Source organism: Neolamprologus brichardi, chromosome 1 (assembly GCF_056152115.1).
Source record: "Neolamprologus brichardi isolate AB-2024 chromosome 1, ASM5615211v1, whole genome shotgun sequence".
NCBI lineage: Eukaryota > Metazoa > Chordata > Actinopteri > Cichliformes > Cichlidae > Neolamprologus > Neolamprologus brichardi.
The window spans coordinates 12,927,346-12,951,470 of NC_142104.1; the positions used below are offsets into that span (position 1 = coordinate 12,927,346).

Here is a 24,125-nt window from a genome sequence, read left to right on the forward strand (position 1 = left end):
TGGTTCATCTGGGTTATAGGTTGCTTTTGTTGTCTTGAATGATTCATAGGTGAGTGTTAAGCATCTTAACAAAGAAAATATTCACGTGAAAATGGTCAGGTACAAGTACCAGACTGAAAATACGTGAAAAAAGCAGAAACTTTGAAAGCCAGAAGAACTACTAAAGACTATTTTAAGAAATGATTGTCTGACAAACTATAAAGAAATAAGGGGTGGCTCAAGACTTTTACACAGCAGCCTACTGTACTTGATAAATAAAAGGAAACACATATGAACATCTCATCTTACTTTTTTACCCAGACCAGCTGCTGATTACTCAGTTGTCTGGTGATCAGCATCGATTTTCAGCAGGATCAGCTCGTCTCTTTTTGAGTCTCATCTTGTAAACTTTAGTCGATGTCTTGAGCTGTAATCATAAAGCGTTAATGTCCGTATTTGAAATCGCAGACTGGGTTTTATATTCGGTAATAAACTGATTTCCCGTCTTTGAGGATCTGCACGTTCACTCTGCAAAGGTCGTGGAAGCATCAAAGCAATTACTCAGTTTTCCTGGGATCTATTAAAACATGTGTACTTTTGTAGCACGTGGAGGGTTTTGTTTCCCGGATGCAAAACTGATCCGGGACTGTGACTTGTAGCGGTACCAGTTGGATTGGACGGACACTGATATGGTTGCAAAGCCGAAGTCTCGGGTCCCGGACTTTCTCTGAAACCATTATAGTTTTTGTTTTGCTTTTTTCCAGTTTATTTTTTTTAATATTATAAAAGACCTTCTGGAGTCTGGTCTCTGCACTGAGCAGATGTGCATTTATTTGCGTACTTATTTATTTTAGCATTTTTCGAATCACTTTTAATTTCAGTGATCACCAGAAAGAGTGCAGGTTCAGCCGCAAATGTCCCCACTTTCCCCGAAATTAAACTTTGCCACTTTTGCTGCTGCTGCAGAGACTGATTCTTTGTGTCGTCTCTGTCTCTACAGTTGTTCCACTCACGCTGTGCCAAAGATGTCCCGAAATTAAACTGAAGGAAACGCATTTCAGTTGTGGTTATGTGTCCGTCTACGTACGCGTTTCCTTTTGCTCTGACACTTTTGAACCTCTGAATTTCGGTTCCCAGAACTACGTGAAACATTGAAACCGTTCTTTGGCGCCATCTACTGAAACTTTAACGTGCTGCAGCTGGCGGTAGAGCTCACATCTAGAATTAGTTCTTTTTAATCTGCTCTTAATTTGAAATAAGTCTAGATCCAACAGGTCGCCTGTTGGGTTGTTTCTTTTGAGAATCTCTGATGTCCACGCTTGGGTTGCTCTACAATTCAACAGGACTTTGTTGCTTATTTACAGACATTCTTTTAACCGCTTCAGCTGTAACAGGTAATCAACCCATCTAGTCTTAAGGGTAGGGTTGGGCTTGTTTTACTGTGTTTTAATGGCACATTTTCAAAGAATAGATCCATTCAATTTTCTTCTGCTTATCTAGTTATCTATACCCTGGACAGGTAACCAGTCTATCACAGAGGTAAGGCAGAGATTCATGCCCACATTCACACCTATTTTTGGACTGTGGAGGAACCCACTTAGACACGGGGAGAACATGCAAACTGCACACAGAAAGGCCACAGACTAGATTCAATCCCATGACATGACAGCGTTACACAGTGGCCGCAGGTTCGTCGCCTACACATCCGCAATGAGAATCTTCCACCATCTTTGTGGTGTTCCACCATCACAAAGGTGCTCTATTGGATTGAAATATGGGGATTAGGATTGTGGAGCTTCATAACACCAACACAGAAAGTCATCTTGACCTTGATGCTACGATTTGATTGGCTAATTAGATAATAACATTTATAGGCAGGTAAACAAGTGGCCCTAACAAGATGGCCTCTTACTTTAAGTGATAATCCAAATGCCTCTAGGTGGGTTGATAGTAGCCTAAAAGATGTTGAGGTTGAAATACATCACACATCAGCATTTCGAGAAAAACAAACAAAGAAAAAAACCCCAAAACAAACACCAGGAGTAGAAGTTACTAGAAATCAGTTTTTTGCATTTGTCTCTAAATAAGAACAACTAACACAGATCATTGTCAACACTTTTTATTCTTTACAGTCTATACATAGATCTAAATTCAGGCAAGTCTCAAACTTGCTACAAAAAGAAATATCTCCTCTGCCACCAGAGGTTGACCTAGCCTCTTTTGGGCCAGTATTGCACTCTGGGTGATGTAGGCGCAGTAAAGGTGAAAAACTAAGTGAGCTGTCAGAGGGCCTGCCACAGGAAAAACTCATGCAGCTTTACACAGTACTCTGGTAGGAATTAAAGCATGCTACAGACAGACATAAATATTCTGGAGACAAGAACAAAAGACATACAGTAGCTAATTATAAACAACTTTAGGAAACACATGTTCATTTGATAACAAAATCTTAGTTTTTGTAAAGAAATGACATTAATAAAAATATAATTATTTTCTTGTGCTACTCTGTTAAAGACACTCAGTTCTTCAAGTCTCTGACTGAAGCAAAAAGAAATCTGTAGTGCTTGGAAAAAGTCTAAATAGGATGACAGTATGTTGTACATAAATGTTTTTTTTTTTTATAGAAAACAGAAGTTGTGCATTAGTTGCTCCTCTTGCACAGCTGTGTATAAACTAGTAGTCCCTGAAGCTCAAAGTTATGTCAAATTAATTCATGACAGTTTACAAGTACAAGTGTACAGTTATACTCTCTTTCAGTAGTCTAAGTCACACTTTATGGCTTTTTCTCTTTTCAGTGTTACAAATACACTGCTGCAGGCCACCAGATAATAAACAAAAGCCTACACATGCACGCAGCTGTGCTTGCACAGGGCGAACACACAGGAAATCCCACACTGCTGCAAAGTGAAAATTTAGAAATATACATAAATGACTGTGTGTAGAAGTTGGTTGTTTTTGTATTTTGTTTTTTTACAGCCTCAAGCATTCCAGGATGAACATCTGTACAGTTTTATGGGGAACACATGCAGTGTGTATTTAAATAATCATCCACATTTAGGTTTGTAGAGACACTGATATGATCTGTCCACACTCCTTACTCTCTCTTCTCCACAACCAGCTATTACAGTTGGTGCAAACACATAGAAATGCTATACATGACATCCACAAAGTGACATGAACCTGAAAATCTGAGCGTAAGTAGATGCTCAAATTCCAACAGCAGCTTCAGGAGTGCCAGGACCAGTAGTGTCAGGTGTGAAAAGCAGATCGTGGAAAAATGAGAGGAGCAATAGCTGTTTGACAGAGTATCGGAATAACCGGAGGTTGAAGAGGTGTTTGCAGGAGAGTGCTCTTCGGTGGGATGCTAAATTGAGCGAGGTGGAAGGAGATGGAGGGCTAGTGGTCAGTTACAGAAGGCCAAGTGGACCTGCTGCCCATAGAAGGGGTGGTTGGAGCGCTCGGCTACAGCCCGCCTGGCGATCTCCTCACTGGGGAATGTGATCAAGGCCTCGCCGCTGCATTGCCCACTGAAGTTATACAAGATGAGAACGGCGTCTGGCTGAAGCTGCAGGAAAAAAAAAAAAAGTGATGAAGTCAGTAAGTGTATTTTTAATGTAACTGGAGCATGAAAACACCAGGGGGAGCCCACAAAGCAGAGGAGGAATAATGCACTGGGAAAAGACCATCTCATCAAACCGGTCCAGTCAGAAAGCAACAAAAAGTTTGAAGAGAGAAGCAGAGCACATGCTGTTCTCAGAGACCTGAAACCCACAAGGCATGTTTAGATGCAACACAATCATTGGTTAGTTTGCATGCATTCGGATCCTGCACCAAAATCCGCTCAATGCAACAAAAGAGCTTGCATTCCTTCAGGCATGCAGGTATGTATCAATCCACTGATCACAACAGCAGTGACAGCAGCAACAATCCATGAAGCCTTTTATCAATCACATGTCACAGCATTACAAAGGGAGACAGTCATAACATTTTCTTTTGTGAATACAGCCAAAAGTAATGATTGACATCATGAAATAGGCTGGATCACTTGACAGTGCAGAATCATGATCAGTTCCTACTGCAATTTATACATCAGTGATTCAAAGTCTAAATACTGTCTTAGAAGTACTTGCTGACAATTTTAAAGCTAGTAGGGATTTCTATCTGATGTCGTGCGACGGCCAAAACAGTAAGATGTTAGTCAAGTCTAGGACATGCACTCTCCCTCCACTCCGCTTCTCTAGTCCGGAGGCTCTTCTTACCTTGGGGCGAGTCCCTAAAGACAGAGCCATTCTTTGGGCTGAATCAGACTCCTGGCCTGTTCGCTCATCTGAACCACGCCGCTGTACTCGTCAGGGGCGTACTACAGATACAGCATAATGACGGACACACAGTCAGGGTGGGAGCCCTCCACATGGCAGTACACAGTTTTGGGGAAAATATGTTACATGTTATTTGAAGGAGGAAAAACCACACACACACACACACACACACACACACACACACACACACACACACACACACACACACACACACACACACACACACACACACACACACACACCTCTGAGTAGGTGTCATTTTACACTACAGAGTGTTTAGTGAGGGGAGTGTGTGGTAAAGGATACCAGTGTTGGTATGGGAATAGTTTTCTCACCCAGGACCAGTGTGAGACTAGCTATTGTAGCCAGAAAAACACACTCCAACAGGGATACAATTGCAATGGTTCAGCCAACAGTCAGACACACACACACCTCTGCTACTTCCAACAATCTTGAGTGTGCAACTCAAAACAGTTTATTTTTCTGAACCTGATATTTGCACAGATTTATAAAACAGATGAACCGTGAAGACCAAAAGCAGACGGCAGATCTTTGCGCCAATAACAACAGCAGCAACAACCACCACCCTATGACACCTCAGGCCCCACCCCTCTCCCTCCCCATCTTGGGAAATGTCTGATGCCACACCTATCAGTGTTCATACCTGCTTCAGGGGACTCCACCTAACTTGGACTGGCAGCATTAGACACGGGAAGCAAACAGGAGGGGGAAGAGCACAAGTGCATACATGTCCCTTTAATTGAGTAGTACTATAGTGTAATTTTGCAATAAAAACAAAGTAAATGTGCCGAGTGGTTCAACAGTTAGAAACTTTCATGTGGCACTCCCCCACTGTGGGAAGAGTAACTACCAAATCATTGCAAGAAACTGACAACAATTATCCTGTCACTATTCAAGGCGTCATCTCAAAAGCTTGGCTACAGCTAAAATTCATTTATACATCTGATACATCCAAATACAAGACAGAAAGCTTTTCAAGTATCTGGCTCCACATTTCCTGTGAATTAAAACATTCATTTCAGAGTTCCATGTACTGACCTGGTATCCCTGGAAAAAGCTGAGGATGTCCTTGACTCCAGTATTGTAGGGCAGACCCTGCATCCTGACCAGGGCACCATGCTGGGGTAGTACAGGAGAGGCGGCAGCTGCAGCATGGTGGGGCTGAGCTGCAACTGCTGCTGCCACTGCGGGTGAAGCTGCAAAGTAGCCAACTGTGGAGGGAGACACTGGAGGGCTGGAGAGCAAATGGGAATAAGTGGAAAAGCAAAGTTACGATGAATACTAAAATTGCCACCTCACAGTTGTATTCTTCTGCCAGCCTGTGATGCTGCAGTTTAACCTTTGACCTTTATCAGTTTGTCACATTCGACATGTGCTTTAGATCACAATGTACTTACCTGGGGTAATAAGCAGTGTAGTTCATGTTCATGTTCATATAGAGATGTGGCTGAGGGGGGTAGTACGCCAGAGTGTGAGCAGGGCTGTGTGCGGTGGTCTGAGGAGGTCTGGGAGCGGCAAGCAGGGGAGGCTGGTAGAGGGCAGCTTCAGAGAGAATGGCAGGTGGAGTGGGGAATGCAGCATAGGCAGTGGGGGGAGACAGGCCTACAGAACGAGACAGAGGTATGCATGTGTAAGGTGTGTGTACAGTCCTGCCACAAGTAAAGTGCTGTGAAGTATATGAATCAACTGAGCACGCTGCATGACTGTCTCTGGATAAACTGCAGAAGCTGTCATAAACATGTCACAACACATTCCTACGGTTGACAAACTTAGGACTGCAAAATTGTGTTAGATGTCAGCGTTCAAACGGCTCTGAAAGGTAAAATAAATCAGACTAAGAAACAAATGTAGAGCAGCTGCTGCACACAAAAAGGAAACAACAATGGCCTTTTTGAGTAGAGCATTTCACACACTGCACCTTTAAGGTAGTCAAACATGTAGGGATGCACTGATTATAACCCAACTATAAAACTAAAAACTAAAACTATAACTATAAAAATAAGATCTAGGCCAGAAAAAAAGACTTGAAAGCCCCCTAAAGACCCATCAGAATTTATTTACGTAGCTCGCAGTGTCCTTCATGGTGCAGTGTAAACACGCACAAATGACGGCACAGATCTATTTACAGACAAACAGCCACTACGTGTGCGAAGCTGTGGGCAGTTCCAGTGTTAGTCAGGCAACATGGTACCAGCGCTGCTGATCTTCTGGCAGATTTAGCATTTTTGGGGTCAGTTTTGAGTAAAATTATGTTCAAAAAGAGATTACCCCAATTCTTAATTCTAGTTAGGATATAGGTGAAAAAGAAAAACTACCTTTATTAAGTAGGTATTTAGCAAATTTAACACAAAGTGTCAACATTTGATAATTTAAAAAAAATAAATAAAAAAATGTTGCTGTCTTCCTCTTAAATTAACCCTCTAGTAGCAGCTACATTATATCAGTGAATTCCAGCATGGTACCGTGATGGGATGCTACCTGTGCAACAAGTCCAGCTGGGAAATTTCAACACTACTAAATATTCCAAAGTCAACTGTTAAAGTGGAAGTGACTGGGAACGACAGCCGCTGAGCCAAGAAGCGGTAGGCCATGTAAAATCAAAGACGGGTCAGCGGATGGTGAGGCTCATAGTGAGCAGAGGTCACCAACTTTCTGCAGTGTCAGTCGCTACCTCCAATCGTCATGTGGCCAGCAGAAGTGTAGTGTGTAGAGAGCTTCGTGGAATGGGTTTCCAAAGACAAGGAGCTACATCCATCCTTACATTACCAAACACAATGTAAAGTGTCAGATGCAGTGTTGTAAAGCACTGGGTTCTGGTGTTGTCTGTGCAGATGCTTGCAAAGAACTGTTGTTGCTGTATATAAGCTTGTGTCCCGATAACTTAAGAACCTTTGTAATGCAAGTAGCAGCATAACTGTAACTGTAATGTGAGTGTTGAATTTAGTGCAGTACCTTACTGAAAAATGTAAGGTGACTACAATGAAGACTTGCTTTGGAACGAACGAACGAACTACAACCAACACTGTCGAAGACTTCGCATGAATGACCTGTGATTGACAAGTTGTTAGCCATACTCTGAAAGTCCTCATTTATGACTAATAATGTCTATAATTTTCAAAATGAACCTTGTGGTTTATGACCTGAAACTAGCAACAGAGTCTATAAAGGAATCAGGAAAGTGTGTAGCAAAGGAAATGAGCTCTGTTTATCCATAGACTTCTATACAACCGGGCACCTTTTTGCAGTTGGAGGACTCCGCCTATGCTGCCCATTAAAAAGAATGCAGATTTAAGGCACTTGCACACTGGCCTCACCTTTCATTTGAATATGACCTATGGCTTTGTTTTGTTTACAGAGGTCAAGAGTCTGATTGAACACAAATACAGGCACCTTTTCACTAACCACTATTTAACATGCTCACCACTAAACACAAAGTACAGCTGAAGCTAAGATGTTGATAAAGTGTGACTTAAAGATGATGAAATTCAGTGTTATTGTGGGGGGGATTCAGTGTTATTACAGCTCATTCTTAGGGAGGCTTTTACCCTTGTACAAGACTGGCCTTTCTATTCAGTGTTGGCATGTTTTAATCTGGTGGAGAAGTGCTGGAACCAGAAAAGATTAAGCAGAATTTCCAACATGGTAGCATGGTTTTCAGATATTGTTATTATTATTGTTATCATCATCATCATTCAAATGTTACTGCAACTCTTGCTTATGTGGACCTTATTTGGTGTTTTTGACTTACAGGGAAGCTTGCAGGGGGGTGGGGAGAGCCCGCTGCGGTTCAGAGTTCCTCCCATCAGGACAATGCTCATTTCCTCTGTGGAGCACTGGAAGACCTCCACATACCGGTCCTTCATTGTCTTTTTATGGCACTTTTGGGCTACCATAAATGCCTTGTCAGGTGACTTCATCTGGATGAAGGCATCACCAGAGGGCCGTCCCTGCACAGACAGGGGTAGAAATCCAATTAACAAATGACTGAATGAATGTGTGTTTGTGTTTGTGTGAAGTAAATCTGTGGGGAAAATAATTTTAACAGTACATCGAGCTGTTCTGGACTTGCAAATATTGCCCCCCCCAAGCTTTTTTTTTTTTTTTTTAACTTAGTTTTATTTTGGTAACATTTTCCTAAGAGACTTAAAAAACTTTTTCTCATTTTTAGAGATTTGCGATGAAGATGTAAGTGAAAATGCTGTATGGCTGTTATTTTTAAAGATAGTATTAAGATATTGAGCTTTAATATTTCAAGTATGCCTGGGCCCATGACTTTCCAATAGGCTGACCTGTTGGTTGAGGACCATGTGGACTCCGTGGGGTTTGATGTCAACAGTGTGCTCTCCCATGAACTCCAGGATATCTTCAATGCCAGCAGTGTAGGGCAGACCACGGAGGCGTACGCAGTCGCGAGTGCTGCTGGCTGCTGGAAGGAACTGAGGTGTTGTGAGGACTGGGACAGGCATGATTGGCGAAGGGGGCAATGTGGAGATCAGAGGTGTGGACATGTAGCGGTTCAGAACCTGGAAAGCACAGACACATACAAAATAAATAAATGAATCTTGACTGCATATGCAAGAAGCAATAAAAAAAGCAATAAAAAATGTACAACAAATACATATAAAATAACAGAGTGTCATGGTGACTAAAAAAAAAAAAAAATACACACACTTTGCACAAATGATTTTGTCATCTATAGTATTGCACAAACTCCAGTATTGTCTGATTTATTAATACCTCGCACTCTGGATACTATGTTTTCTCACTTCTCTATGTTGCCATAACACTATTTATTTGGAAACCCGAGGAAACAGCTGCTGTGGACCTCAGGCCATGGTGACTGTCATCACTCTCTCTCACACTTGCACAAAAACGACTTTCTTAGGCTATTCTGAGAGCACTAAAGAATCAATTGAAAGTGTATTACACAACACAAACCCATCTAATAAGTATCTTGCACGGGAAACTTTCTTCTTCTTTTTTTGAATAGCACATGTTGTTTTTCTTGCATTACAACGAGTATCTAAGTGCAAACAGTTATATGTTGTCTTTTTGTTACATCAAAAACTACAGCTAGAAAAACTTTCAGGCCACACAACTGGAAGAATGTACCTGTTGCACCTCTGCTGCAGTGCTCCGAAACAGCTCAATATAACGCTTCCCGAGGATCTGTTTGTGTTTCTTCAGCGCATTCTGGGCATACTCTTCACAGGAAAAGAGCACAAAGGCGTCACCAGTGGGTCGCCCATCTGGGTACTTAACAAACAGGAGACCCTCGGTGCCATCTGTAACTGGGCTCTCAGGACCAAGGAAAGCCAACACGTCCTGTGGTGTGGCAGTGAATGGTAATCCCCGCATACGGATAATCACTTGATTCTCCTTGGACAGGAACTGGGCCACCTCATTAGATGTACCTAGAGTCACAGAGGACAGAAAGGATCAAGCTCGCTGCACCATAGGACCTCCAAAAATCACTTTTTAATTCTCAAAAAGTCCTATTCACTCTCTGCTGACTAAGTTACTTTTAACAGCCACCCTGAAAGTAAATCTTGTTATATGGAGTATTTGCATTTGTCATAGTTTATCAGTCCACAAGTTAGGAACAACAAAGCTGAGTCATAAATCAGACTTTTGACTCAGTAACAATGCAACCAAGGGACAGGAAGTGTGACTGTGATTCCTCTGGTTGTATAGATCCATATATTTAATGAAGTTTTTGAATTGCTGTCGGGACAATCATTCAATTCCAGTGACACAAAGAAAAGCTGAAAACTGAGGATTTAACAAACATGAAGCATGAAATGCAAGCCATCATATTTCAGCTCAGCCTAAAACAAAGTGGTGGATCAACTAACTAAGTGACCTATAGATGCCATTATGTCAGCTAGTCTACAATATTAAATATCTGAAAAATCAAGGTATTTTATGTTATCACCCACAAATTATAAAATTTCAACATTTCTAGATGAAATGAAATGTATCATTTCCTGCAATCCATTAAATTCTAAACTATAAACAAAAATACAAGCTGCGGTAGAAAAGGCACACAAGTAATGCAGCACGCAGTTCGTTTCTGCATGTGTGGTGTACAGACAAAGCACAGATCAGTGCTGTGCTCAAAGACAGACTGTGCAATTTAATGCACAATAAATTAGTATGGAATCAGGGTTTGACATGTAAACCTTTGGGGCAAGCTTGGCTAAGAGAAATGAAGCTGAAAGAAATGCTAGAAATGCCTGTATTTTGCAGCCATTTAATGTGTAATGTATAATTTGTAAAGTGACTTCTAAAGAGACTTAAGCTGTCACATTTTATTGTAAGTGGGATATGAATGTGTGTCTTAAATTTTATGGTCACCCATTTAGTGTTGAGAATTTAAATCTAATTTTAAAGTGGAGAAAACAGCAAATATTAAGGAACAACTCGTAAGCTGCTTGAAACTGTGATACTGGTTAATAAAAGATTGTTCAAGATAAACAGATGAGGTTACAATTACATACATCTTATTAAATGAAGTTAATTGTTAAGGAGGCTGCTCAGCCTGACACTTTTGACCAGCGTTGACCACAGGCACATGTAACTTAACCAAGTTAAATTTTTCTCTTTGGTTTACAGTTTCTGTAAATTGTGTCCCTCATATAGTGAGCTTCAGGGCAAGATCAGTTTGGGTGTGAGACAAAAATAGCAAAAAGAGGCTATATTTACTTGGATCAGCCTTTAAAGAGAAGGTTTACAGACACAAATGGTCTTGTTCCACCACAAAGTCAATTATAAAATTTGCAAATAATTTCCTCTGGCATAATGCAGAATGTATGTTTAATTGCATTATGCATTACATTATAACAATAAGATTTATAAAATGTGCAGTAACAAATGCACAAAGTACAAAAGTACATAGAAAAAAAAGAAACTTCACAACTAATCAGATCAAGAATTTACATGACTCATCTCCAGATATTAATTTTATATGATATGTGATCAGGTTAATATAATTTTTGGTTCAATGGCTTTAATATTTCTTCTTTATTGACCCTGTTTCTTCTACCTTCACTCAGTAAACTCAGATTGACAGCCTAAAGGTATTTTTGCAGAGGATGGAAACATGTTAGATCTTTCAATTTCAAGCTTTACATCCAAAACAATGAAACAATCTAATCTACACATCTGTTTACATGTTTACTGCTTTAATTTATCATGCATTGTGTCTGCTTCTCCACTGTTTGCTTAAAGTTCACTGTGCTATCGATATGTATTGATTCTTAACCCACTGACTAAAGTCCAGGGTCTAACAAGCAGCCAGTGTAAGTTCTCTGCTGCAAGCGGCTGTGCTTCTTTTGACTGCTATCTCTACCCTTGTGTTACTACTGGCTTCCTCTCAGGCCCCAGGCCATGCCTTTGTCTCTTCACACCCCTTTTGTGTTAGCACCGAGTTGGTCCTTTTACTGGGCGACAGCCCTCTTTCCCTCAGGGGGAATGGAGCCGGAGGCTAAACTGAACAGAACAGGTGAACTGCTGTTAGCCCAGAATAAAATTTCTTTCCAAGTAGCCTCAGAGGGGTTGGCCTAGGAAAGGGGAGATTAGCAAGGGATGGGGGCTGTGGGGGATACACCTCACAAAGCGCCTTTCATTAGTCTGAGATAAGGGAGCCACTGGGATGAGGCAAACACACAGGTAACAGGAGAGTTAGAGCACAGAGGAGATCCCTTCTTTTAAGAGAGCAAAGTGGTGAACTTTTACAGATGCGAGAGGGTTTTTTTTTCTTTTTTCAAAAGTGCAGGAAAGCCATGAAACAAAATGCTACCTCACACTGAGAAAGTCTTTCAGTATGACCATGTAATCATGGTCAGGTGAGAGGAGAAAAAGAAAGAAAAAAACCCCCTGAAATCTGACCTCCAGCAATCTTGAGGAATTCCTCCCCTGTGGCCTTGTAGACCTGAAAAACACAAGATGAAAACTTAATATGAATATGTGACTACGATTTCAGGCAAAAATTCAATAGGCACGTCAAACACCCAACTTTTACGCAAGGAAAGAAGAAAAATCACGTCACAAAACTCCTTCATAAAACTGATGGTATTAATTTGATTAAATCTCACATTCAGCTCGACTTCTTAATGACATCAAAAGCAGATTTTTTTTTAAATCCCCCCCCCCAAAAAAAAAACTACGCCATGGAGCCACAACTAAACTGAGAGAACCTCACCTCAATGTAGCGGCTGCCCATGTGGTGTTTGTGGCGCTCCAATGCCAGGTCTCGGTGTTCAGAGTTGATGAAGCGAACTAAGGCCTCGCCATTCCTCCTGCCCTGAGCATTAAGACACAGCGCCACACCACCCCTGAAACACAAGGGCACCGATAAATGAATGCAAGGGACAATTACCTATATCTGCTGGGTTCTCAAACAAAATCTTCTCCATCTTAAATTTCTACCACCGTGACTGTCATGTCATCGCCATCAAAAACTCTAACAAAGCCTGACTAAGTCATTAATTCAGCAAAACTAGCATTTTGTAATCTGGCAGTTAATATAACATCTGTTATGCCTCCAGTCTTTTATCTCTGTGTGAACAGATTGGCTGCTGCCAGTATATTGTGAAGGCATAGCATGTCAGACTCTCAGACAGAAAAAGCATAATAACAGAAATTTTTCTAGAAATCATTTTTAACAGTGTAGCAGTGGATGTTAAAAAGATGACTAGCAAAGATTAGGCTGTACTTGGACACAGCAATTGTTTCAACAAGGTCAGGTTTCCATTGGGCTTTAAAAGCATTTCATAATCTGAAAAGTACGTTAAAGGAAAGAGTAACAGAATAAAGATACCCTAACTGCAAACGTTGACAAATTCTGTGACTAACATGTTAAAAGCTCAAAAGACATTTTGATAGATGAGCACAAAATCCAACGTACTTGGCGATGTTGAGGCCTTTAAAGAAGCGAGCAATGTCTTGGTCTGAGGACTGCCATGGAAGCCCTCGTGCTCTGATCACAGTCTCACTGTCCACTGGCTCAGTCTTACTGCTGCACCAAACACCATGTGGGGAAATTTTAAATAAACAAATAAAACTATTAATAATTTATTTATATATATATAAAATAATCCAGGCAGAATATTCAAAGCCTTGTTGGAAATGACTGGGATTTAGGGAAAACAAACAGAAAAACCTTGATTCTTGTTGCGTTTAAACAGATCGAGTAGACAAGAGGCCACTCAGAGTAAGTGCTAAACACAGTAACACACTCCCATGATTAAATGTCAGAAGGTTGTCGAGGTGAGAGGCTTTTGGTTTTCTGAGAACAGCAGGATTTGGTGCTCTGCTATAAGATATCCTGGTAAGCACTTGATGGCAAAGTTGGACAGCTTTAATAACACACTTGTGGTTTCCTTGTTGCTGTAATCAATGCTAAGAGCCGGAGAGGTCTGAGACCCGAATGTGGTCGAGGGGGGTTGTCAGACTAAACAGCACTGCTGCCTAACAGGTGTGGCAAGAAACTACACAGAGATGGACTGAGATAATATTTGTGTTGAAGGTCGATACATACCATGTGCCTGAGTCAAACTTGTAGTTCACTGTTTCAACACAGGAGAATTTGTGATCTAAAAAAAGCAAAAGCAAAACAGCATTATATTATGGGATGTGTTTTTGGCTTACGCACGTCCAATGCTCCCTCTCATGTAGAGAGGAGCACAACACAAACTTGTAATACCCAGAAACACACTTGGCTGTGATTACAGTGATAGAGTCGGAGCGCTCTGGCTCAGTTTGACATGTTTTCATTGTTACATATGTTGCCTCACTTTACTTGTATGTACAAAACTTTTTACAAACAAGTGCTACTTTGTAACACGCATTTTGACAGTGGGTTACAATAAAAAAAAAAATAGTAGTACTTGTTCCTTAAATAGAAATAATATAATCAAGGCACGGTTTAATCATTAACCAACTATCACAGTCACTCTTTTACTTTCTTCCCCGTGTGTGGTGTATGTTTAGTAGTTGGGATAATTCAAAGAAAAGAACAGAGGCTCACTCGTCATAACATCTTTAGCTCAGATGACGCGATTATTTCTGCATTTAAAGTTATTTTTCTTCAGTCAGTATGGCCATTTGTATTTTTTGAACATGTGATCGTATGAATATGAACCTGTATGTTCACGTGGATAAAATCAGTAACCATGTGAAGAAAAAAAGGATGAACTGCAGCATTCTCCTTTGACTATTTAGCTAGTGTGTAATTTCAGTGTTAGAAATTAAATGACAAAATTCCACTATGTACATTAACATGGTTAAATGTTTGTTGTTTAAACATGAGGGCTTCCAGTTTCCATATTCTTCCTGTTGTGGGCTAATGCAAAGACACAGTTCTGATTATATCAAAGGTAGTCATAGTGTGTTAACACAAAGTACGATCTCCTTGATCACTTCACTGCTCTTCCTATAGGTCAGTTTGTCTTCTTTCTGTGCCTAATTTAGTGTCAGCTACTAGGTATTAAGCATCTTGTTCAGTGTGAGGTTACTTGAGATAGAAGGCCTGTCATTACTTACTGTGGGGCTCAGCCAGTATGCAGAGCGTCAGCTGCACCATGCTCCTCACCTCCCTCACCCCTATCGACTCCTCTGACACAGCAGGGAGACCAACATCTACACACAGAGTTAAGGCCGCATCCCAGTTTTTATTCTGACTACATGTTGATATTTTACTACCTTTTACTTGCTAAACTATTATATAGTATTTCAGAAAAGTATAAACACTCTGTTATTACGACTCTGTTATTTGTCAGGATTGTTTAGGATTATAAAATGTCCTATTTCAGTGGACATGGTAAATGATAAATGGCCTGTATTTGTATAGCGCTTTACTTAGTCCCTAAGGAGCCCAAAGCGCTTTACACTACATTCATTAACCCATTCACACACACAAACATTCTTGGTGATGGCAAGCTACATTGTAGCCACAGCTGCCCTGGGGTGCACTGATAGAGGCGAGGCTGCCGGACACTGGCGCCACCGGGCCCTCTGACCACCACCAGTAGGCAACGGGTGAAGTGTCTTGCGACCGAGACTGTCCGAGCCAGGGCTCGAACCGGCAACCTTCCGATTACAAGACGCCAACTCTTGAGCCACGACAGGCTAGCAAAGGATACATTCCAACATCGAGGTGAGTGCGAGCTTCTGCGCAGGGCCAGCATTTGGGCAGCATTTGTGAAACTCCTTTCTCACATCCACAAATGAAAAGAAACATTCAGGTAGGACCAGATTCTGGATAGGAACAAACAAAAAGAAAGTTACTTAGTGCAGCAAAATGACGGTTCGGAAATCTGATATGGAAACTGGATACAGCAGGATGCTAATAAACAAGCAGCTGAAGAGGAGAGAATTTGGATGGAGAGGGTATGTGCACACTAGCATCACACTGTGCTACTGAATAGGAGGTAAATGTAAGTCAAATGGCTATAATTAGTTAGTAATACGAAATCAGTGCATACCAGTTTATTACAAACTATAATAAAACTGAACTGAAGTAATCAAAGGGAAAAATCTAGTTTGTTTATTGTTGTGGAAATATGGGTAGAGCAACAATATATATATAAAACAAACATATGAAACATTGATTCTACAAAGCCAGTATTTTCTACTATTGAGTCATGATTCATAAGATTTGTTTCAAATATTAAAAAAAAAAAAAAAAAAAAAAAAAAAAAAAAAAAAAAAAAAAAAAAAAAAAAAAAAATAATAATAATAATAATAATAATATTTTTTTAAATATGTTATTCTCTATGCGTCTCCAGTTTATGAAAACAATGGAGGGAAATAATCACCTTTTTGGAAGCTTCTGGGTGGAGGGCCTGACGAATGACAAGGGGACTGTCCACACAAAGTGTGTACGTGGTCCTGCCAAGGCATTTTACTTCTGATGACACTGACTGCTGGAACTGCACAGATACAGAGAGAGGAAGGAGAAAGGACACTTTAAGACTGACTGGAGTATTTTTATCCTTCACAAAAAAAAAAAAAAAAAAAAAAGCAGAACTGTGATTGAAATGGCACCATATTTAAATTGCCTAAAAGTATATTTTAAAGAGCAAGAGAGAAGAAAAGCTAATGGGAAGTAATCCAAAATAAAGTGGGACTTAAAATCATTCCGCTTGCGTCACCTACGGTGTACAAATGAGAATCTGTTAGTGTACTTGAGATGTAAAGACAGAAAAGTGAAGGTGGTGTTGTGTTTGACATTTGTCTCCTTCTCATTACAAGCGACGCTCGTCTAACAGGTTTCAGTGTTTGCCCAGTGAGGGAGGGAGCAGACAAAGGGGAGGAATTATTACAGCACTGATCACCAGCACCACAGTTTTCTCTTTGTACAGTAGCAGCCAGACGAGTTAAAATCCCAACCCATACAAGTCAAACCTGCTGGTCTCCACTTTGCATAAACACTGATGGCCTCGCCACCCAAATACCATCACCTCCCACATAGCCATGCTTATTTGTAACTACAACATTTATTGAGCCCCCTTCCTTGTATTTTGTCAACCTGTATTGGCAGCAGTTAACTGCCAATGAAGGACACCTCTTGTACAGAAAAACAAATCACTTGCAATCAAATTTTCCATCACATTTTCATACTGTTTTGGCCACCATATTATGAGAAAGCCATTTAAATGTTTCACAAACTTTGTTTGGCTTCCCACCATTTCATGCTGCTTCATAAAGCTGGGCGTTCACTTATTGTTGACACAGCATTTGATTTATAGCAAGCTGCTGTTGGTAGCATTAGGCTTCTTAAAGTTAGGATACTTGTGGAAAATAATTTGGAAAGAAAACTTAAAGAACTGAAAGAAAAAATAAACTTCTTCCTTACTAATTTGTCCTTCATGACCAAGATTTAAGATCATCTTTATCTTGTTTCAATACAGGAGAAAATCCATTTACTCTTATACTGTTTTTGGAATATACTGGGGACTAGAGGCTGGCTGGTGAATTAGAGGAAAAATAAAAGGTCAGAGCTGAAAAAAGAGGCAGTGCTTGGCTCCTTTCTAAAAGCAGTTTGTCGCTTTGCAGCTTGCAAAATAGGTACAATGTCAACGTAATGTCAAGTTTTCTCAGGACCCCTGCTTTAACTCATGTGCAAACTTGACAAACTTGAAACAGACTCCAACCAACTTTCAGGGACCTGTAGCTCCAGATAATATCACCATAAGCAAAACAGAACACATATTGGAGAATAGCATTAACAAATAAACAAGTAATTTCTTATCTTCTCAGTCAAGAAAACCCAGAACACTCAAAATCATCTTTGAATCATACCAGTTAGACCACCTGGATCTCATTGACTGACTAGTTTCTGGTGGCCACTGGGTTTGTATGACAAACCTTTAGACAGTCAAGAGCATGTTGGGACCTGCTCCTTAAAAGTCAAGGAGAAATATGGGGGCTATTTGGCAGCATCTACTAACAAGGAAAGAAATGCTTCGGGGTTAGACTAGAGGGGTTTTAGGATGGATGGACAGAAACATGTAAGAGTTTTTAATAAACAAATCATTGCAACATGAAACCACATGCTCAGCTATGAATGAAACAAATACACAACCTAATTAGCAAAAAAATACACAAACAATTTACGTAACCATTCCCAGAGTTGTTTTGAAGATAGTGGTTAACAGGTAATATGCAAACCACATGAAAAGTAACTCTACTATTCATTGTTCATCAAGATGAAAACCCTCTTCAGTCAATGCATTAATCATTACACTCAAAATAGGCTGCAAATGCAAAAGACGGTTATGCAACTTAAATCCACGACCGCTGAACTCCCTCAAAGATGCAAAGCATCATTTTTGCAAGTTACTTACTAGTCAGGTGTGTGTGAGTGATTCAGTTTATGTATACTTATTTTAAAAAAAGATAAAGACAAAACGTTATAGAGATCAACTTAGTGCAACATGTATGGACTTAAAATTAGTTTCTATTTCATGTGTACAGCGATAACAGCACTAATATTTGCTCACAGCCATTCATGCAGCTCCACCTTTGCTTTTGTCTAAAGCAGGATTACTGAGAGAAAAGCTATAGAGGATGTAGAGACACACCCTCTCTTTCTCCACAGTGTCAAAATCCACGTTTCAAAAGAGCAAACACGAAGAACAGAAAATTAATCAAACAGCGATATCACAGACAAGAGGCCCTTTTTCAGTGGCCACTGAAAAAGGGCCAGTGCTTCTAGATTAATCTGGTTTTAATTTTAATATTTAGCTAAAGTCTTTTTCTTCTCAGGACTGTTGGTGTTTATTCTGCCTGCAGCACGCTCCAGTTCGGTGATCATTATTCCTCACTAGCAAACCTGTCAAAAATGGCTGTTCATTACCGTCCTGATGTGATCACCCATATCACAGTTGCTGTTTGGTGATGTCCCTTTATAATCTGCAGATTTATCTTTGTTTGAATGAACCAAAATATTTGTTTGATGAAATTTTTTAAAGTTGCACGCGTTTTGCGATTTCTAATTGCTTTTATTTTTATTTTGTTTTGACTTTTTGTTTTTAATTTGAGCTCAGTTTTTGTTTCCAGAATGGCTTTGTTCATTTCTCTTGAGTTTTCATTTGCTCAGTCAAATGCTTGCTTTTAATTTAGTTTTTAATTTTAGAGTTTGCTTTTGGTGACTCAGACTTCTGAACATACAAAGTCTCAATGAATGACCTTCAAAGACCTTCTCAGGCTCTGAACAACTTTTTAAATTTTTCAGCTAAAAGTAAGCTTAAAAACTATTTGTGAAAAAACAAATAGTTTTTAAGTTTACTTTTAGTAAACTATAATCATTTTGCACATTAATGGTGCAACTTTGCGTCTCACTCTCCTCTGAAAGCACTTTTCATGGATAAGTGGGAGGAAGTGGCCTTTGAACATAGTCCTATCAGAGTTTGCGCTCTACTGTAGCTGGACTGTTTGTATGTAGAGGTGAGGTAAGGTGGTGGTGACTGAAACAACCCCTGATAAGAGCGGCTGGGAGTGTCAGAGTGATATCTTTGGGAAACTTTCAACACGTGACATGGTCTTCACACTGTTTGCAACTATAGGCCAAAAATCACAGGGGAAATGTTTTACAACAGTAATCAGAATTTATGTGTTACTATAAAGCTAGTTTGCCCTCCTTCACAAGTGATCACCCTACTATGAGCTCTACTAGCTACAAGAGCCCAATTTGTTTGGCAGCTCGCTGGAAAATGAAGCCAAGCCAGTAGCGTCACACGAATTTGTGTAATTCCCCTAAATGGCCACTTAAGGCTTGCACTGAAGGCAAATCAGTGTCTTTAACTTCTGTTAAAATGTCCAACTTTCCATTTTTTGTGTTCTATGTCCTAGGTATGTTTTTTTTCCTCCTTTTGTTGTTTCTTACAGGTGCAGCAGCTGGAAACACATTGTGCTTTTCTATTTGTGCTGCATCGTTTTATTATATTTTCTTCCCCCTGTCAGCTTAGACTTTGTCATATTACACATAAAATAGAAAAACTGAAATAATACTTGAAATGAATAAATAAACAGATAAAGCCCAACTTTAAACATTTGATTTTAAACTTTACAGCCAGTTTTCTCTTTCCCTTGAATTTTTATATACCTCACCTGTTTAATTTGTAAAATGGTTAAAACATTAATTATTAACAGCATGACCACTTGGTCTGAAAGGTGAATACTGTCAGTGACCGGCCTCACCTCAGCTAAATCGAGTCACAAAACTTGACTTCTTGACTCTGTGTGTTGTTGCCTTTTGGAACATTTTAATGCAATTTTTGCTGAAGTTAAGATGTCAAGTAGGCTTTGTGTGCGGTAAAGCCCGTCGTAGAAGTTTGCCTCTAGTATAGGTGGCTGAAATGTTAATATTATAATAAAAATCTGTTACTTCACACAAATATAGTACCTATATTTGCAACATGTAATGCCTTGCTAATCAAATTTGCTTGTATTGGCTGAACTTAGCTTTATATTGTCTTGTTCAAATATGGCCACCAACAAAAATTTAAGGGTTCAAAACCAGGCTTCCCAAATCAGTGCACGCCGTGAGGGCGCATAACATAATAAGAAGCATAAATTCTATTTGTTCTTGCACTGTGAAGACTGAAAACTCACTGTAAGATCTGCAGTGGATCCAAATATATTCAATATCTTCCTTCTGCAGTTGTTGTAATAAACATTTTCCTTTCACATACTAATTAACGGCATGTTTGATTTAGACACACCCAGCAGAAGTAACAGAGCTGTGATGATGGATTGGCATAACTATTTGTGTTAACACAAATCTGTCATCTTTACAAGGCTTTTTGCTGAAATATTCAAATCCTGGTTGTGTGCGAGACTCTTTCGTGTGATTCATCATAAGAAGCATGTCACAACTTGGCTGCCTTTGTAAGTGAGAACCAAATGTTATTAACTTGGATTACTGGATACATTTCTGAAACAGTTGAAACATTTCTATATGCCGTGACTGCATACGAATGTGATATTTCAGCTTCACGGTAATGTAGATACAGTCTGACATCACATGACATTTTTCATAAACACGCTACACGTTGTGTTGCAAGCTGAACAAACCCACACCCTCACAGTCAGAAATAGCTTCGTTACAGCTAAATACAAATTTATTCTGAAAAACATGAGTGGCCTGCAGGTGTGATATGCAAACTATACTGTAAAAAGTGTTACAGCTACAGTGACCTACACATATTTTTGGACTATCGTGTTCCACACAAACCTGTTCTGACAGCAGCCTGGTACATTTGTTTGGTATCAAAAAAAAAAAAAAAAAAAAAAAAAGAAGGAAAAAAAGACAAGTGTGACAAGTTTCTATACCCAGTGCACCTGCACTGCTGGAAACTGAAAGCTCACCAACCACATAGAGGTTAAAATAATTTTGCTGAGCTGCAAACATAGGGTTGAAAAATGCCCACATATGCTTATATCTATTCTACACCTTGAAATAGAACGATGTACGGTATATCCTGTGTTTTTTTTTTACTGTGCTGCTTTTGGTATGCAATGGTAAAGCATCATGCAAAACATGTCAGTTTGTTCTGTGTAGGAAAATTAACACACAGTGACTGATAGAAATAGAAGTTTTGACAGTGTTTTGCAGATTGCACCAAAATGTATGGGAGCAAAGTTTTAAACAGTCCTGCTAATCTCTCCAGGCTTCTCTAGCTTGATCAATCTTTCACAAAAGAAATGCAGCACATGTCCTTGGGTGCTCTGACCACACAGGTCAATACCATAAGCCCACCACTTTAAAAAAGGAAAAGAAAACAAAAGGCAACTGCTCGTTTCCCTCAATTCTTATAAGTTGGAGTAGGACATCACTTCTAAATTTTAAACGTGAGCCAAACAGCTTCTAGACTGTATATCTGGAAAAATGTCAGTTTTCTTCTCTTCCCCCTATCAACAAGGGTAACACTTATCTCTGAGTGACGAGCAGAGAGAGAACGCAACCAGTGAGACAAAGGTATGAAAAGACCAAACTGATTGCTTGGGTTAATATTTGAAGGTTCAGCACACAATCTAAGCTGGAGTAGCTGAAGCTGAGGTCTTGGGCGACCTGAATGTACATCAGCATGCAAATGAAAACTGTGGAATGTTACACGCTGGGTATAATAATCCCAGGAGCATCACTGCTTCAAAATTTCAGAAGGAATTAAATAAGCAATAAAAACAAGAACGGTAAAACCCAAACAGACCTGCAATCAGACCACAACAGCACAAACATTAACACCAACATATTGCTTCACCGTGATAATGAGAGGTTTTTAAAGTACTACTACTGGAGGGGCAGGAATACTGCATGCAGTGTAAATACACACTCCTTTCAAGGGTGGTTGGAAAAAACATGTTTGGCAACATGAGCACTTTTGCCAACATATACCTCCAGACAGTGGGGACCAAGGGAGGAAATATTACATCTTGGTTATAAAGAAGTGTTGTAACCAGGTGCTAAAGATGAAGCCCACAACCTGAAAGCTTCCACCCTCCTGTCTGTGCTGCTGCCTAAAACAGAGGTGCGGTCCCAGGTAAACACTCTGCTTTCCAGATGTCTACAGCATACATGAGGCCAGGGCAAGACTAGACCTGCGACTCCTCCTTATCTCCAGACGCCTGAGGCTCTGCCATCATAGCTCTTGAGCTCCTGCAAGCCATCAGCAGAGTTTCACTGTCAGGGCTAAACCAATGACACATCTCAACCAGGTGGAACACCACTTTTAAAAAACAAAAAGATCATGTGGGAAATTTGACACTCCTTACTCTAGCTTACAGCTTAATACCCAGTCAGGCTTGTCATATCGCATCACGCTCTAGGCAAAAACCTGCCAGAAGAAAGTTTTGTGGGTTTAATAAGCTTCTGGGTTTCCCACAAAATGAGCAGCTGCTGTGGTTTTCATACCCGTATGCATCACTTCAAGTTTCCCAATGTGCCCGAAAAGACCAGTGAGACTAACCTGTTGCAGAACTTTGTCCAGTGGCTCAGCTTTGACGATGTCGTCCACAGTCAGCCCAGTCTCCTCTTTACACTGGTCTGTCAGCTCCAAGGTGTCCGGCTTGACAAAACATTTATGAAGCTTCCCGACCTGTGAAAGCATTTAGCGTTTCATGGCGTAGGAATACAGTTTGATGACAAAAAATATGCAACTTATAGCAAATTAAAGGTCCCCCACATACAGGAAATGAATTGTTTAAAAACAAACAAAACAGAATTGACAATGCAGTCGCAAAAAAAAAAGCACTCAATTGTCAATAAAGCGTCGTTTACATCGAGAAGCTGACATATTAAACCAAAAAGGTGTGTTTGCCCCCCATTTTCGTCTGCTTTTTTTTTTTTTCAAATTTGGTCGCACACCTGTTAAAAAGGTGCGCTAACGACGGGCAGTTGTAGCGTTAGCTAGCATAACAAGACAAGCGGGCTCCACACGGTTTCAGAGAGCACACCATGTTGATTTAAATGTCAGACTCTACAGGTAGACACTATGCCACAAACACTCTGAATACATAAGAAACCGTACAACGAACGAAGGGGGTCAGAAAGGTCCGTACCTTTTTCTCATGTAGATCCACAATTTGCCACACCAAGAGAATTATTTCCCTCTCATCCGAACCCAGTTTACCCCCATTTTCACCAGCTGTTGCCCCAAAGAACACCACCAGAGTATCACTGTGCGAAGCCATCAGGGACCACAAGGGTAAAAACTACAATTAAAGCAAAGATTAAAATAAAAAAAATAACACGAGGGTTCACCTTTTCCAAGTGATAAGAAGAGCGAACAAAAGAGCTGGAAACTCAATTGAGATAAACGGAGAGAGAAAGAAAAAAGGGGGAGATTATTTTCAGAGGAGCCACGGAAGACTTTGCGGTCAGAGACTCTACCTGTTGCAGTACTTGAGTGTGTTCTATCCAGAGATACTGGTTTAACTGGTAAAGAAGGGTGGAAATCCGTGTTTCCTTCACACGAACTCCATAGCAAGCCCGGAGGTTTTTTTTCTTCCTCGCCTTACTATTTTTTTCACCGAGTTACCTGTATGGCTGGGCCTTTGCTCGAGCAGAGCCCCGGGGGCGTCGTCTATTGGCTGGTTCGCAAAGGTGAGGGCGGGACGCTGAGGTGAGTGTTGTGATCTCATTGGCTTATTGGTGCTGTTAAATCCGGAAGTATGTGGAAGACAAAACAGGGCGACGATATACCTCCATGAGGTTTATACGTACGCTGTGCAGTCCACGCCGGGCAACCTGCAGATGACTCTCGGTGATAGTGGAAAACAAGTGAACGGAATCATACACGC

General features: G+C 40.3%; 1 protein-coding gene across 3 annotated transcripts; it reads right to left on the reverse strand.

The window, feature by feature from the left end:
• Window positions 1–2,095: 2,095 nt before the first annotated feature.
• esrp2 (epithelial splicing regulatory protein 2) lies at window positions 2,096–23,844 on the reverse strand. 3 transcript variants are annotated; one of them, XM_006779883.3, is made up of 17 exons: window positions 23,716–23,844; window positions 23,385–23,537; window positions 22,793–22,921; window positions 16,139–16,252; window positions 15,464–15,578; window positions 14,865–14,960; window positions 13,861–13,915; window positions 13,228–13,338; window positions 12,523–12,655; window positions 12,210–12,252; window positions 9,432–9,733; window positions 8,609–8,842; window positions 8,068–8,266; window positions 5,717–5,921; window positions 5,358–5,553; window positions 4,239–4,339; window positions 3,404–3,544 (listed from the first exon to the last, which is right to left on the reverse strand). In XM_006779883.3, the coding sequence occupies exons 2-16, from the start codon at window positions 23,514–23,516 to the stop codon at window positions 4,253–4,255; spliced, it is 2,151 nt and encodes a 716-aa protein (XP_006779946.1). In that variant the 5' UTR covers window positions 23,517–23,537; window positions 23,716–23,844; the 3' UTR covers window positions 3,404–3,544; window positions 4,239–4,252. The 3 variants fall into 3 exon arrangements, with proteins under 3 accessions (XP_035761843.1, XP_006779945.1, XP_006779946.1); XM_035905950.2 differs by lacking the exon at window positions 4,239–4,339 and having other exon boundaries at window positions 2,096–3,544; window positions 13,228–13,335; XM_006779882.3 differs by lacking the exon at window positions 4,239–4,339 and having other exon boundaries at window positions 2,096–3,544.
• Window positions 23,845–24,125: the final 281 nt, after the last annotated feature.